Genomic DNA, 17,543 nt, shown 5'->3' with positions numbered 1-17,543 from the left:
TACCCATTTTCATCCACACAATGGTAGTATCCACATACCATGTTGACAGCATCCTGGTCAAAGGGGTTCCACTCAATGTTCTCAGGGTATCGTGCCAGAACTTTTGACTTGAATGTCCTCTTCAGTGGACTCTCCTCAAAGTTTTCACCTGGATAGATGAGAGAAGGAGACACATTTAAATATGCAGCAGTAAAAACCCCAAAAATATGTTTATGTTGACACATGACAAAGAAATATGAAAGCATAAAGATGTGTAGAATCATTGTCTGCCTGCATCCTCTGTCAGCAGTTGCACTGCTTCACAGAACCTTCGGAATGTAGAATGCACTAGGTTCAGTGTAACTGGGAGTTCAAACAAGTTCAACTTAGGAGTCCAAATTTCTCATAATGTATTGTTTGCAATTGGACTAGCAGCAGTCCAAAGTCCATAAACAGCCTTTTGGCAGAAAATAAACGTGATTGACAATGAGAAAAGCTACCAAGACTTTAAAGGCTGTGCCTCTTATCCATCATTTTATCCATATTAAAAACATATTGTTAGTGTAGTAAAAAAGCAAGACAGGTAATGAGGAGGAGTAAGAAGTTCGCTCAGTTTATAGAGCATTACTGAAAAAGGAAAGACCTACTGTCTTTAAAATACAGCATTTCTGAAACATATTATTTGGTATTATTAGGTTCTCTCTAATCTTTGTTGTTTTCCAGAATAATGGATGAATGTCAACCTGGCCTCTTGAGAATTGTCAAACGTCCCATCGCTAACAAACAGTGAAGACGCACTGTAATTTTGCTACTGCAAAGAGTAATGGGTCAATATCATTTATCTGGAATCAAGAAACAACAATAACCAATATTTTGAACCAATATATATTAGGTGTTATAGTTTAACTGCAACCAGTCTGTGGAACCGCTTTCCTGTTCAAATTAGAGCCACTCGGTCTTTTGATCCTTTCAAGTTCCTACTGAAGACACGCATGTATTCTCTGGCTTTAAATTGTAGCTGAGCCCTGACACTTTGATATATGGCATTGTTTATCTTGCTCTGTATATTTCCTCACAGATTATGTTTTGTTTTCTATTTTGTTATGTGAAACACTTTGGTCAACCTTGGTTGTTTTTTAAATATGCTATATAAATAAACTTGACTTGACTTGCATGTCATAGCAGGGAACCTGTTTTCATCAATGAAGATTACTATTAATGAATATGTTCAAAAGCAAAAGAAGTACTGACAACAAAGCATCATGGGACACTCAGACACCCTCCTCTGATTACTGTAAAATCAATGACAGTCTCATGCTGCTGCATCTGCTCTTCATCTCGGTTCTATTAATCTTTACCTATTGTATTACTATTATTACCCACCTATGTCCATATCCTAAAGCATTTTTAGTTATTGTTTTCCAGGCACCTTTTCGGGGAAATTGGTTGCTGCCTCCTCACTTGGCCGCTAGCAATTAACCTAGCCTTAGCTATTGTGATAGCAGCTGATTTCCTGATTTGTAGCAACAGATTATGTTTCTTGTTCAGCGTCTGTACAAGACAGACGTGTCTGTCAGTTTGTCTAAGCAGATTGCTTAAGTTAATCTTATTTAACAAAGAAGTTACAGGGACACCATATACACACAGACCCGACAGTGCATTAGAGATAGCTTAAAATTAGCACTGTCACCAAAATGAGTTGTAGTTGCACTGACACCAACAAGTGAATTATTTGGGCATTGTCACAATAACACGAATATAGGCATGCTTGTGGATGATTGTGGTGTGTCTTACAACTTCAAGAATATCCATTACCTCACACTCAAAACACAGCTCTGGTCTGCAAATGTGATTGTCTGCCCCTGTCTGTACAAAGTACCTTTCAGTGCTTACTGTCTGTTACTTGTGATGTGAAACCAATGAGATAGAGCTGTGGGCAGGACATTGCTGAGACCAAAGAGTGACTTCAGACAGAGAAAGACAGCTGCATCAGAGTCAAAGTAGTGCATTTAATTTATTGACAATTGGTCACTAAAAACAACAAAACCAATAATCAGAAAAATGCCAAATATCAGGACCAATAATTGGTCAGATTGACATTTGAACAAAAATGCAGAGAATCAGTGAACTATAGCATAATTATTTTCTCATTTCAAAGTGTGCTTATTGGTATCTAGAGCATCCTCACTGTGCTTCCAAAGGTTGTAAATGCAGTATCGTAATGCAAAAGCCCACAAGATGTTTTTATGTTCAGTGTTGCCTCACAGTCCAGTCCTGCTCTTCAGTCTCTTGCTATTCAGTTCTCCATTGCTATGTATGTAAAACAGTTGTCTCGGCAGTATAGCTGCGAGAGACTGTCTAATGCAAGGAAGTCATGCTGCTTGTCTAATGTGAACACCTGCTCAGGAGACAACAGTTGTCCACCAGGGCTGCTTACTTAGGATCTATTTTCTCTCTGAATCTATTCCTTCTTGTACAAACAACGTACTAAACAAGTCACTGCTTTCTGAATGGCTGCATGCAGCACTAAACTACAGTCCTACTACTGCTCTTGGTGATTGAGTAGAAGGTTATTGTGCTGCTGGAGCCAATTTCGAATCACTCTGGATAACAGCATCAGCAATATGCTTTCCAGGGATATTGGAAACACCTCAAGAAAAATTGTCTGGAAAATTCTAAATCTGTTTCCCTCAGCACTGTAGTGACAATAGAGATTTATACAGGGGAGCTCAGCAAGAAGCACAAATATCAGAAGAAAGTTACGTATAATGTCATATACTGAAGATCAACACCATGAAAAAAAATTAGTTCAGTGTTTCAAAAGGTGGTCACATAAACAACATAACTTCAAATACTCCACAATGGCAACTGTGCCTACCAGATTCAGTCCCCAGAGTACAAACAATCCCAGGGTTAATGTGGGGCTATAGGTGGTGACATGTAGAAATGCTGCAGGGGACCCAGAGTGGACCCAAGTTTACATGAATGACAATAATTCAGATTTGACCAGTCCAATATGAAGGTGTTGAATGCTCGACTGTCACCTCAAAATGGTTTTAATCTTGGTCAAATGTTTCAAAATAAATTTCTGTTTATCTCTATTGTACTGTGGAAGGAGCAGTTGCACAAACAGATGTCTCAAACAAAACCAAAACTCCCTTCAATGCAAAAGATACCACTGGGAATAATTAAAAAACATCAGTAATATTAAAACTAGAAAGACATCTTGTTCAATGACACATCAGTAAGCTGAAATTTCCTTGACTCAAACATGCTGCCTGATCAACAGCTGATGCTGCCCTGACACTGAGGTCACAGCTCTGTAATGGCTCGCTATGGGCTAACAAATCTCATCATTAAATCAGCAACCAAATGTCAAGATTCAAGACCTTTATTTGTCATGAACACAATTATACATAGTGGAATGCATCGTGCGCCTGTTCCAATATATATATATATATCTACTGTAGGGGGTCCAGGGGGGCAGGTAGGGAGGAGGTGATATAGTGTCAGTCTTTCAAAACATTTAATCACCACAGAGGTAAAAGCAATGGGCTGGTAGTCATTCAGACAGCTGGACTTGGCTTTCTTGGGGACCGGAACAATGATGGACTGCTTAAAGCACCTGGGGACGACGCACTGGGAGAGCGAGAGGTTGAATGTTTCCATAAACAATGGTGGTAGCTGGTTGGCACAGGCTTTCAGGACACGGCCTGTTATATCAGGTCCTGCAGCCTTCTTGGTGTTCATGCGTTGAAACATCAGCCTCACGTCATGCTCCGTCGTAGTGCGTGTCTCCTCCTCTCCGCCGGGCAGGATGCGCGCCCGCCTCTCTGCTGGAAGCCTCGAAGCGCACATAAAAGTTGTTGAGTTTGTCGGCCAGAGAGATGTCAGCATGGGCATCGGTGTTACTTTATAGGCCGTCACAGCTCTTAGTCCCTGCCATAGTCCCCTGGTGTTCCTCTGCTGCAGCTGTGACTCCAGCTTCTCCCCATACCTCTGTTTGGTCACCCTCACGGCTCTGTAGACAGCGTACGTAGCAGCCCGGTAAGATCCCATGTCTCCGGTGGCAAGTTCCGTGTTGTAGACAGCGGTGCGGGACTTCAGAGCCTTTGTTCATCCATGGCTTCTGGTTGGGAAACTCCCTGGTGGTTCTTTTGGGGATAGTGTCTTCCACTAGTTTCCCAATAAATCCCACAGCCATCTCTGTAAACACACTGGCGTCATCATCAGAGCTACGCTGAAACATTTCCCAGTCCATACACTCCATACATTCACGCTAAAAGGTGGAGACAAAGCTTGACTGATTTCAGATAAGTCGGCAAGCTTTCCAACTGGGACCGCGAGTCTACCTAATGTACACAGTTACCCCTTTTCCACCGAACTGGTTCCAGTGCTAGTTCAGAGCCAGAGCCTGACTTAGCATCAGTTCTTTGTGTTTCTACCACCTAAGCACCAACTCCAGGTTCCAAAAACTGGTGTGTAGCAAGTACCAACTCTTTGCTGGGCCGGAGCTACCCAATGATTAATGGTGAAAATGCAAAATCGCCATTTTTAAACAGCCAAGTGAGTAGTAGTATGGAGAAGTACTACTAGTGTTTAGTATTATTGAAAACCATTAAATATATACTACCTCTACCCCTCTACCTCTCTACCTCTTCTGCCCCTCTAAACCCGTCGGCCAGCAGGCAGGATGGGTCCCTCCACATAAAGAGCCAGGTTCTGCTCAAGGTTTCTTCCCTTTTAAAAGGGAGTTTTTCTTGCCACTGTCGCCTTAGGCCTTGCTCTGGGGGTTCAGGCATATGGGTTCTGTAAAGTGTCTTGAGACAATTTGACCTGTAATTGGTGCTATATAAATAAAATTGAAATGAAATATCGGACCAAGCCAGTGTGTGAAAAGATACAAGCCAGCCAGGTAGAAGTACTGCCATATTTAGCTGTCCAGAGGATTACAACAGATACAGTTCGAACCAACTGGATGTTGTCACTTTCACTTCATTATTGGCAAGATGGCACTTCACTGGAAATTCACAAAGACTCCTTCCAGTACTCATTGGCTCAGGGATGTTATGTCTTTCTTAAAAATAGAAAAAGATTAGATATTCTTTGAGAGCTAATCTCTCTAAAGGCCACTACACACTGTGCAATTTTTGGCCATCGCAGACGAAAGATAACAATTGTGAGAGAATCGTGGCGATATCTTTTGTCGTGGCTCTAAATCAGTGGTCCTACATCGCATAGTGAGACAGGTTCAAGGACGGTTGTTGTCATGGTCTTACGGCCAAAGACAAGCTGCTATCAAATTCTGACAGTGTCAGAAATTTGGGGTGATCATCTCACAGTGTGACTGCTGCTGCAACCTACGACAACTAACTAACCAATAGAAGTGCAATATGAAATGACGTACTGATTAGCGCAACACTGGCACTAAACCCAAATAGATGATTTGCAGCGACAATGGCAAAATGCATCAAAACAAGTATTTGGGATTTAAACAAAGAAGACAGGCTAGTAGAGTTGTGTCAGCAGAAGCCCTGCCTTTTTGATGTGTCCTCCAGCTCGTATCACAACCGGACAAAAAAGGATGAAGCATGGAAGGATATAGCAGCGGAATTGCAGCCCCCAGGTTAGTAACCTAACATTAGCGGCTAGCAAACGCACACAAACCACCGCTGTAAATAGTAGCCACAGCACTTATTTTATGTTATTACATAAATGAAAATTAAATCTGTTCATGTTTCGCTAGTTTGGCTGTGATTGTAGGTGCTCCGTTTATGCTTCGGTTCTTTATTTTTCATGGATAGACGGCACACGCATTCAAGTCGATTCACATACATTGTAGACAGCGATTCAGCTGCGTTTTCATTGTGCAATCTGCACACAGCAAACTTCAAGCCATGGCCAAAGATAATCAGATTCGTGCTGTACAGTGTAGCAAGCTGTGAACTTATGATTGTTAAAATCGCACAGTGCGTAGAGGCCTTAAGCCATTTCTACTGTAAATGGCAGCCTTTCTTACCTTTTTCAAATCACTTCCATTCTTTTCATGTGATTGATGATTGATGGACACCCTTCTTCCTCCCAATTTTTCATTCAAAATTTGGTGTTCAACAACGGTCAGCATTTATTGCACAAATGTTTCACATTAAAACTGCAGCTTCAACAAACAGCCCACATACTGTACAATGAAGAAAGTCAGAGAGAGAGGCTAAGAAGATCAAATAGATTGAAGAGAGTAATCCACATGGAACTGGTGGCGGCAGAGCGATCATGAAATACATAAAATATTGGGGATTGATTTATTATCTGCCTGGCCAATATTGAGGCTGATAGCTGGCAGTTTTGTCATTAGTGGCATTGTTGTTTTTACTGATTGATTGTCGCTAAATACATTTAAAACCATACTTTGGCTCTGATTCAGCAAGCTCTAGAGATAGAGCTAGGGGTAGGGAGCATGTTTGCAGAGCTGAGCAACTATGGTGAATCAGTGGTGCTGTATTTGGAAGGTGAGTTAGCAGACACTGCTAAAGTTGTAATAACCACCTCAGTTTTCCAGCGTGCGTAGTTGCCAGTTGTGTTATATGGTCCTGATTGTGATAAATGGACAACAAAATCACTGACAAATCTCACTGTATTTCAGAACCACATCTTGAGACTTATGACAAACGCCCCAGTGACGATATTCCTATCAATGAACCACTCAACACTACCAAACTGAAGCCAGTCACATCAGTTATTAAATCAAGAGTACTTAAACTATATGGTCATATCAAAAAGTCAACCCATGGTGTGAGTAAGATGTCTCAAAGGAATGTTAGCCGGTAAGAAGAACAAAGAACCATAACACTGGCTCGGCAATGTCCACTCATGGAATGGACTTGAACTTTTTTCTCTTAACTCATCCGCTGGTGATCGAACTTTGTGGAGACAAATATCTCATGTTGATGCGCAATATGCAACAAGTGGAGAAAGCAACTGATGATGATGCCTAGTGTCTATGTTACACAGGAAGTACTGTCACATTACCACTCTTTCAGACACGTCTCTCTAGCAGACACACAACCTGGAAAAACTGAACAAGAGGCAGAGACATCTCCACAAATCCAGAAATTAGCTACTTTCCCAGTGGCTAAAGCTATGCTAATGGCTAGCAGCTAAGATAGGAGGGAGCCTGAAAGCCCTGAAACAGGGTCTGGAAAATATTAATTAATAATGCTTTAAGATCAGTGCTTTTGTGTCAATAAAAGTGATAGTAAATGATTAACAAAACAGAGAAGAACACACATAAATGCAGGAGCTGTTCAAGCTTAACCCTTTGATGCACAACACGGGTCAAAAGATACCGATTTTCCATTGAATATGGGTCACTTTTGACCCATGTTATGCATCAAAGGGTTCAATCAATCAATCTCACAGTAATCAGGGGAGAGCATTGTAGTTTCCCTATACTATAGCCTCCTGAGAACCAAGGGAAAAAAGTGTCTTACAATTTCTCTTTTTGTGTGATGTCCTATCCATTTGGGCCTAAAAAAACACTTCAGTGCACTTGTCCAAGCCAAAAACACTATTTTAATTTCACAGCATGTCCATTGTAGAGGACAGCAGGACGATATCTGCCTGAAAAAATGTACTGTGAAAAGTACTGGATTGGACTCCAGTATTCACGAATTTTAGGGTCATCTTGATAGCCAGGAAGCACAGGTAGCACAGGTGTGAATCTATTATAATGGATGATCAAGAAAAAACACACAAAAAAATTCAAGTTAATAAAAAGAGTAACAGTGAAATTTTTTCACATCAATTTCAATTAATGCAGTAATTCCAGTGTCATGGATATGATATGACTCCCTATTGACTAGCTTTAGAAGCAAATTTTTACGTAACTTGCATATTTTTTACAGCATTTAAATAGTACAAATACTACAATAATATAACATGATGATAAAATGTAATAAATTAGCCTGAAACTAAATAAAACATACAAGCTAGTCCTGGCCCATAGATCACGACGACTTTGTTGCTCCCTCTCTGGCTCTGACTCTGTCTCATCAGATTCTCCTGCATCTTCTTCTTCTTCTTCATCATCATCTGTCACAGGCTGATACTCATCTTCTGCATCCTTTTCCTCATCTGAAAGCTCCAAATCTGAATCTGCCTCTGCTATCTGATATAGAATCCTCTCTGCTTCACTTCTTTCTCCTACAACAATATGCAGTCATTGATTATATTAAAATAGTCCTGGTGTCCACCACAGTTGACATTCATTAAAGGCCTGTTATTTCAAAACATAAATAACGAAACTGTTTTCAGATGTAAAAATATTGTTCTTAACATGTTTATGAACAAGAATATATATAGTTATCATGGTAAAAATAGCAATAGATAATGAATATTTGACTTACCTCTCCTCTTTCCATAAAATGTGGTTGCTCATATAGCAGCCATCTTGATACAGGAAAAAAGTAAAGTTCCCAGCATGCAAACCCATCACATGACACATCACTGGAAAGCCCAGGATGTCCCCTACAGAATACAATAGGGCTTGGAAGGGTAACTCCAAATACTTAAGAAATATACAGGTGAACAAAATGTCCATTATAAAGGACATAAGTGACTAGGCCGGGTCTCAGGAGGATAGAGCAGACCTGGGCATCGTACGGCCCGCAGGCCACATCCGGCCCACTGGATGACCCTGACTGGCCCATATGAGATCATTGTAAAATATTAAAAGTCATTGCAAATATATATCATCACAATACATGCAAGCAATATGCCTGAAATGCTTTCATTTTGAAAGATCGGCTAAGTTACTGTTTCTTCGCGCATGACCTTAGGCCATAAGGTCATGCGCGAAAAATTATGTTTTTTCGTGCATGCTTTCCATACTTAGCATAAGGTTTATGCATTGATTAGTTTGTTGGACAGCTTCAGTCCAGGAAGATGTCAGCTAACGGCAAAAAAAGAAAGATTGATTCCGAATGTAGAGTTTTTAACAAGGCATGCACTTCCAAGTATTTCTTCACTGAAGTCAGAGGTAAAGCTGTGTGCCTAGTTTGTGGCGAACAGATCGCGGTGCTCAAGGATTATAATCTGAATCGACATTTCGAGACCAAACATGTGGAGAAGTATAAACATTTGACTGATGCGGTGCGGGCAAGGATATCTGAAGATTTGCAAGCTAAAATGCTACAGCAGCAAGGATTTTTTACCAAAGCTCACACATCAAGGGATGCAGCAGTCAAGACGAATTTTGTAATATCCTACAAAATCACCAAAAACAGTAAACCACTCTCTGATGGAGAATTTGTAAAAGAATGTCTGGTGGACTCTGCAGCGCTTATATGCCCGGAGAAAAAAGAAGCGTTCGTTAATGTGGTCCTTTCCAGGCGAACCGTAACGAGGCGGGTGGAGAGCATCGCCAAAAATCTGGAGCTTCAGCTGCAGAACAAACTGGACAATTTTGACGTTTTCTCCTTGGCTCTGGACGAGAGCTGTGATGTCCGTGACACAGCCCAGTTACTCATCTTTGTATGTGAACTAACAAAAAACTTTGAGATGACGGAGGAGCTGGCAGCTGCGCAGCCAATGAAAGGGACCACGATGGGGAGTGATTTGTTCACTGAGGTAAATACATGCATGAACAAGCTGGGACTAAAATGGGAGAATTTGGTTGGGGTTACAACTTATGGCTGTCCAAATTTGACAGGGAAAAATGTTTACTTTTGAAACAGATGCAAGACAAAATGACTGAAATAAACCCAGAACAGAATCTGAAATTTTTGCATTGTATTATATATCAGGAGGTGCTGTGTAAGTCAGTGCTAAAAATCAACCATGTGACTGATTTTGTAACTAAAGTAGTTAACTTCATCAGTGCAAGAGCACTAAACCACAGATAGTTTGTTGTCTTTTTGGAGGAGCATGAGAGTGAACATGGTGACCTTGGTTACCAGACAGCTTTCAGATGGTTCAGCCTGGGCAAGGTACTTAAACGAGTTTGGTATCTGACAGCAGAGATTCAACAGTTTTGTGAGAAGAAAGGCAGGGACATCACCGAGCTCTCAGATGCAGACTGGATGGCAGACCTTGCTTTTGCTGTTGATTTTACTGTACTAGTGAATGAACTAAACACCAAGCTGCTAGGCAAGGGCCTCTTTGCACATGAAATGTACAGCCTGGTGACCGCTTTTATGAGAAAGCTGAAGTTTCTCTCAAGCCAGTTGGAGGGCAACATTCTCACCCACATGCCCACACTGAAGGAAGTCACACCATCAGCTGATCACCTCCGCAGGTACTCATCCATGTTGGAGGCGCTGCATGCTAAATTTTCAAGATGATTTGAAGACTTCAAAACAGCTGAGAGTGAAATGCACACGGTTTCCTCTCCCTTCAGCTGCAGTGTGAATACTGCACCCAGTGATGTCCAACTTGAACTCACTGATCTGTAGTCTGATAAACTACTCTCAGAGCATTTTAAATCAATATCACTGCTGATTTTTTATTGTTCTCTCAAAGAGGAGAGCTTTCCAAACTTGAGGAGGCATGCTCAGAAGATTTTGGTTCTCTTTGGATCCACTTATTTATGTGAACAAACATTCTCAATGAATGAAGTTCAACAAATCTAGATACAGATCCTCTCTAAGTGATGATCACTTGGGTGCTGTTCTTCGCATATGCAGCACAGATATTCAACCTGACTTCAGTGCACTTGTCCAAGCCAAAAACAGGCTAGATTTCTCTCACTGAACAAAAAAAGAAAAGAACTGAGGTATGCAAACAAACAAAGCTGAATGCATTTAATGCTTTTCATGAAAAGCTAATGTGCTGGTTTTGCACATTTTTGAAAATGTTTTTGTGAATATTTGTTAAATAATTGTGTTCTGTGTTCCACATTATTGTAGAATTATTGTACATTATTGTACATCATTGTATTGTGTAATTTACTGTGTTTATTGAGATATATTGAACATTGCTGTAAGTGTAGTGGGTAGCTGTTGTCTTTCTTTATGCTTCACTATGCTACAGTCATCTTAATGTAATGTAGAAAAAACTGACAACACTATAATGTTACAATATGTTTGCAATGTTATTGGACATCCAGCAGCTGTTAGTCCAGATAAGTTGTAGCAGTTACCTCATAGCGTTCATGATGAACGAACACTGACATGATATGGCAAGTTTCAAATTTCTGCCAGCTGACGGTCATATTGTTGTGAAATAAAATCTGAGTGGTGGCTTACTTACTTCGTTTGTAAAAACAGCGACTGCTGAAAAGTAATTAAAGCACTTGGAAAATCAGTTTCACATTTTAAGTATGTCTTTATGATAGTAAATATCTACAACTCAATAGGCAGCAATCATCGTTTAAATGAAAAAACTAAATCTTTCATTAAATAGTTGTGTTCTGTGTTCCACATTTTCATTGTATTGTTTCATTTACTGTTTTTATTGAGATATATATTGAGCAGAGCCGTAAATGTATTGGCCCTTAACATCCATCAAAGTTTCTCATGTGGCCCCATATGAAAATTAATTGCCCACCCCTGCTATAGAGCATTGTAGTTTCACAACACTGACAACACAAAACAGCCAGCTGTCAACTTCAACTTTAACCTTAAAACATAAAATATATAAAATAACCATTTAGACAAGTGTAGCAGTTTTATAATTATTTTCAAACTAATCATTAGCCCTCTGGACGCTTAAAACCCAAAGGTAAATGCATGCTATCTTTAAAAAGAAAATCACAATTTTTCAGTAAGAAACTAGTACCACACAAAGTTGTGGAAGCACTATTTTTTCCAGTATTAGTGGGCACAAAATGTTCGACAATATGATTCCAGGTTTTAAAATTATTTTAAAGTAAGTAATCATATAATTCAACTTTGTTTTTTCTTTTTTTTATTTGTGGTATTACAACTGTGTCATATTGAACAAAAGAGATTTCGAGACTGACATCATATTTGCACATGTAGTTTACATGGTGTGTGTGCAGGCAGGAGAGTGAGAACAGAACAGGCTTGCAGGCAGACAGTGTAAAGTGTAGCTTTGTTATGAACACATGATGGTGTGTTTTACCTGTGGCTGCAGTGTCTGGATCCCTGCCTTGGCGGTCTGCTTCTAGCCACCGGTACAAAGCTATGGACGAGCCACATGCAGAAAAACATGGAGCAAAAACAAAGGAAAAACAGCGCAATGTCAAAACAAATGCACACAGAAAAGCAAATTAATAAATGCATGACAATGAGTTGAGCATGAACATGACAAGCGCAGCATCAATAGGACGATAGAGCATGGCATGGTATTTAAGACATAACACACATGTGAGTGTTGGCATTCTGAAACAGCACTTTACTTTTTAGCATTATTTCTAGGGGACACTGAGCCACCAAGAAACAATGAAAGTATGGAGGCTAAAAGGCCTACTAAGAACCTTAACACAAAGGTCATAAAAGGAAACACAAATAAAAAATAGTGCAAAGTGTAACATTTTTCACGAGTATTTGGTCTTCCAGAAGTGAAAAGTGCTATTTCAGAGGTGCAACACTGTTGAGTGCATGAAAATGTTTTGATGCATGTGAGTGCCCTCTCTTATAATGGAGCTGTAAGTGAATTATTAACTTGAGATTTAGCATAAGTTAGCAATACACACTTTGGAGTCAAACCATGCAGTATAGTTTTTACAGCAAAAAATCTTTGCAGAGGCAGCAAATATGACACCATATTTGGATTGCTGTCAGTATGTTGACAGCAATCGTATCATAAATCTGACATACCGTATGAATTAGAAAGTGGACATTTATAGTTGCTTGTGTACCTAGACAGTGATTACACATTAATGTTGTGCAGATGGTCTTTTTTGAAGTCTACCACACTTGAATTTGAATTGTAGTGGAGATTAGGACTGCACAATATATCGTTTCAGCATTGACATTGTGATATGATAGTGAAAATTCCTGGATTCTTTTTAGATTGCACTATACAGTGCATTGCAGGAAAAACTAAATATCAATTTTTAGTTTTTTACAATATTGTGCAACTCATAGGGTGCACATGTGATAAGTCCTATTAGCAAGGTAAGCACAAGCATTATTTGGCTGTAGTTACCATTCCACAAAATCACTTCATGTATATAAAGGAGATAATAATGTACAATCTGACATCACAAATAGAAATTCAGTCACTCCCTTTTTTCAGGTCAGCACCGCAAAGACTGAATGTCTTTACCATGGAAGAAATTTTTCAATAGCTCAGTTTTTAGTGACCTAAATTTGTGTGTGGACAAAAAGCCAAAACACATAGAAAAAGACATATTTTAAAACATACCCACGTATTAGCAGGAAAAGCCTGTGACTATCATAATAAGCCTGGAGAGTAAAAATGCACACAATATTCTTTAAGATAAGGTAACCACATTTATGGGACTGTATGCCTACATTTTCCCTTGTATATCTAAATTATGCCAGAGTACAAACAAGCTAATCTATCTGTTGCTGGACTTACTGCATGTGCACACTGGCAGTAGGTTAATCCATGTGAGATAATCTAGGCTTTTGTGATCGGTCACCAGGCCGAAGATTAGTAGCTTTATTCAGCTCTCTCCAACATACCAAAATCCCTTGGAAAAGCAAGCCATTTCATACACAGAACATTTCTTGTTACATATCTACATCCACGGCTCCACAACATTTTTTTTGATGTTGTAAAAAATTTAATGTAGTATGATAGAATAATTTGTACACTAATTATAACATGCACAGTGTGTGTGTGTGTGTGTGTGTGTGTGTGTGTGTGTGTGTGTGTGTGTGTGTGTGTGTGTGTGTGTGTGAGAGAGAGAGAGAGAGAGAGAGAGAGAGAGAGAGAGAGAGAGAGAGAGAGAGAGAGAGAGAGAGAGAGAGAGAGAGAGAGAGAGAGAGAGAGAGAGAGAGAGAGAGAGAGAGAGAGAGAGAGAGAGAGAGAGAGAGAGAGAGAGAGATCTACAATGCAGGAATAGTAGTCTGGGGATTTCCTTCGCACTGCTGATTTTTATAACAGACAGACATACAGAGACACACACCTCCTAATCATGACAATGTAATCCTAGAACATCTATAAAGTCTGCTCTCTCTGCAGAAGTCCTGAAAGAAAACCTTTACCTTCTGGACATCATCACTTCATGACAGTTGTAAGATGTTCTACCTGTGCAAAATTTTCAGTGACGTACAGTGCTTTCAAAAATTACATGAATATGAACATGTTTTATACAAATTTAAAGATCACATACTTTGCTCACTGTTTATTCAAATACAATTTCCTGCCATGAAAATAAGTTTAAGTGTAATGCAGAAAAAAGTATAAGACCTTAAAAATGTGCTGCCTCCCTGCCTTAAAAGGAGTCTAGCAGCCAAACAATGAAATAGATTCCTATAAATACTTTATCAACATGTCTAGCACAAATAGTGTATTTTTTAAATAATTTTGTCTTTACTAAGCAGGTGGAGAAACTGACCAACTACATTTTTAGAAAATAGAAATTCAACAGCTACAGAGGCTCCACACTGTCTAATTTGCAACCATAAATTTATCAGTGCAATGTTTCAGTACTAGACCTTCACCAGGCAAATAGTACACTGTAGTGCATTAACAATGTGCCTGATGAAGGTCTCTTGCTGAAACGCTGCATTAAAAAATTTATGATTGCAAGTCCCACTGTGTGCTGGAGTCCGTTTTTGTACCATTTTAATGTATTCTTCTCTTTATGCACCTACCTCATGAAATAGACGTGTGAAGGAAATAGAAACTAAAAATCTACCAAAAAGGAAGGAAAAATAACTTGACAACACAAGTTATTTCTCACAATGTGAGTAGCTATGGGTTTTCAAAATGAACCCTGTAATGCATCTCGACTGCAGTCCCCCTTTTCTTTTAAACAAAAACTAGCCAAATACATGGTTAAATGTGGTAAATTACCTCACAATTATCCACAAATTTCGTTGTGACACCTGAAGTGGACACCTTATACTAATAAGAAAGCCCTGATAGGCCTCTTCACATAGATAGATTCAGTTTAGCAATCTGCACAAGAAAGGTAATTTTTTCTTGTTTATGCTGACACCACAGGGCCTGCTGTGGCGCCTAGGACTGAACTGAAAGTCTCTCCAGTCATTCTGTGAAAATGAGGTGACGGAAGTGATCTGCTGTGTGACAGGAAAACCACTGGCATTATTATCTGTTTATTGCATTACTGCACTTCTGTCAGCCCGGCTCTGTGTACTCCTTTCAGCTCAGTTGCAAAGGCTTCATTCATTTCTAGAACTTTGACAGTCAGACACACACTGGAAATGTCTGCAAACAATACTTTTTTGGACACACACATATCCATGCACTTGTGCACGCCCACATGCATGCACACGTACACAAGCCCTTGTGCCCCCACACACACACCACACGCACACGCACACGCACACGCACACGCACACACACAAAATCCTTGCATATAAGGATTGCATACAGGAGTGACTGTAGTGACCAGAAATGGCAAGAGCTCAGTGACTAGTCGTATTAAGTTGATATACCGCCTGCTCAAAACACATTGTGCTTAAGATTATGGATTCCCTAAAGATGCTGCTTAAATGCTACTAAAATCTAAATGCACTGATACCTCACTCAGTCAATCCTGGCTTTAAATCTCATTTCCAGAGAGAAACCAACGATGAATGCATTCTGTCACTACTAAAGCCTGGTACTATTGATTCTTCTGTTTCATCAGCAAGCCACACCGTTATAACAGCTTACATGTTTCTTGAATACCATGAAAACACACTGTTGTAACACACTCAATCCCACACACATCATTTTCTAAAAACTCCAGTGAGCAGCTGTTTAAGAAAATTCTTAGGGCTTTTTTTGTAATAAAACACATTTTTGTTGGCCTTTTTAAGGGTATACACCTGTGGGAATTAGGAAAAGTATTGTATATAGATTGAAGGTGTTTCATTTTTTGGGAAAATAAATCAACGATATTCAACATTTGCTTTTTCCTTTTTTGATGATTATTTGGAATGTGTTGTAGCACTGTACTACACAGATGACTTTTTGAGTTCTTTCTACTTCCAGCCATAGCTTTGATGGTTTCATAGAGGTGTAGGACTGCAGTGGAAATGAACCCATGGTGAGGAACAATAATACAGATGCTAAATACAGAAATTGGAGTTCCGAGGGTTAACTAGGGTTAACAGTCTTGTACTGAAATCATTTAGATTGACACTACCCATCTTGTCAGTCTTGGTGACTTGAGATGTTGATATCCTGATCTGTCCCCATGTACATATAACATGGTGAACAACAACTCATGGTCTGACTATATCAAAACAGTTTACATAACATATGATGACTTAACTGCTCAAACTTGCAAACCCCTGTGTTTTGGGCAATTTCCTGTAGTTGGATGGCTGGAATTCCATTCTCACTCTATTTGTCTGTATCATGTTTTATAGCACATATGCTATATTTGAACAGATCTTCCATTATGACTGTACAGCAAACGAAAACATTTATGTTAATGAGTCAGTGCTAATCCCCATAAACCAGTCCTTTGGGACTCTATATTGATGCAGACGATTGACTGTTTTCAGCCAGCTCTGTATTTGTTACAATATACTCACTGAAACCCTCAATTCCCCGTATGATTTCACTGTCTGAGTTAGGGCAAACTGAATCTATTCAGATCTGTTTCCATTATTATGGACCCTGCCGCTGTGTAACCTTGCTCATACAGCTACTGCTCTGTTGTGTTGATGCTCTTGTCTGCTTGTGTTGTTGTTTGTTAAAATGACAATTTCACAATTTGTAGCCAACAAAATAAGAACTATCAGCTATACAAAACACAATACAAAATACAACAAGCCAGACAAGCATCATCAATAATATAATAAAACATAGAGGCATTGACATTTAACCCTGCTACTGTTGGACACAGTGGGTTCATATTTTCTATTTCTTATTTAGACCAAAGTGAATTTGTTTTTCAGTGTGGTACACACCATGTATCTCCACATGCTCCATCTATTTATCTATATTTTAATAGCAGATATTTCATTTTATTTATTTATTTAGTCTTAATTTATCTTCTCCGCCATTTCCTCATGCAAGTAGTACTTAGGATACTGTTTCCTTAGTTAGTTAAAATGCATAGTTGATACCAACATCAAAACAGAGACCTAATGATACCAGTTATTTTTCACCAAAATCCTAATAGTGACCAATATTACACAGTCAACCCTGCAGCATTGTTTCACCGTTTTTCTGATTGTTCTGAAAAGTAATGCTTAAAAATAGCTCCAAAATAAAGCAACAGATGCCCTCCCTAGACATCTTAGCAAAGCGAAAATATTTTTGCCACTCACACAACATATACATAACTCTTTAAGCTTTTTTTTTCTCCAAATGACTAGAACACTTTGTGCAAATTCGACTTGTAGTTCCATGATCAAACCTGACCTGTTCCATTGTTCCTCTGTTCCACTTGTCACCCACATCAAGGTGCAAGTGTCTGGTTGCCATGGGCTACCTGTGGGCCAAGGAAA

At 39.4% G+C, this 17,543-nt stretch overlaps 1 protein-coding gene across 11 annotated transcripts in view; it reads right to left on the bottom strand.

Moving 5' to 3' along the window:
- Positions 1 to 17,543, bottom strand: part of dennd5b (DENN/MADD domain containing 5B) — a 125,846-nt gene that overhangs the window by 66,118 nt on the left and 42,185 nt on the right. For 8 of the 11 annotated variants that reach the window (XR_008600193.1, XM_055006433.1, XM_035946366.2 and 5 more), the window contains exons 2-3: positions 12,058 to 12,117; positions 39 to 148 (exon numbers count right to left, since the gene is read on the bottom strand). Coding sequence is in view for 10 of the 11 variants with exons in the window: in XM_055006433.1 (XP_054862408.1) it covers positions 39 to 148; positions 12,058 to 12,117 (170 nt within the window). In the remaining variant the exon portion in view is untranslated. The remainder of the gene's footprint in view (positions 1 to 38; positions 149 to 12,057; positions 12,118 to 17,543) is intronic. The other 3 variants (XM_055006430.1, XM_023266089.3, XM_023266090.3) reach the window with 1 other exon arrangement.

The sequence above is a fragment of the Amphiprion ocellaris genome, chromosome 21, assembly GCF_022539595.1.
Source record: "Amphiprion ocellaris isolate individual 3 ecotype Okinawa chromosome 21, ASM2253959v1, whole genome shotgun sequence".
Taxonomy (NCBI): domain Eukaryota; kingdom Metazoa; phylum Chordata; class Actinopteri; family Pomacentridae; genus Amphiprion; species Amphiprion ocellaris.
Note: the sequence above shows the minus strand (reverse complement) of the source record. Positions and strands in the feature narration are given on the sequence as shown.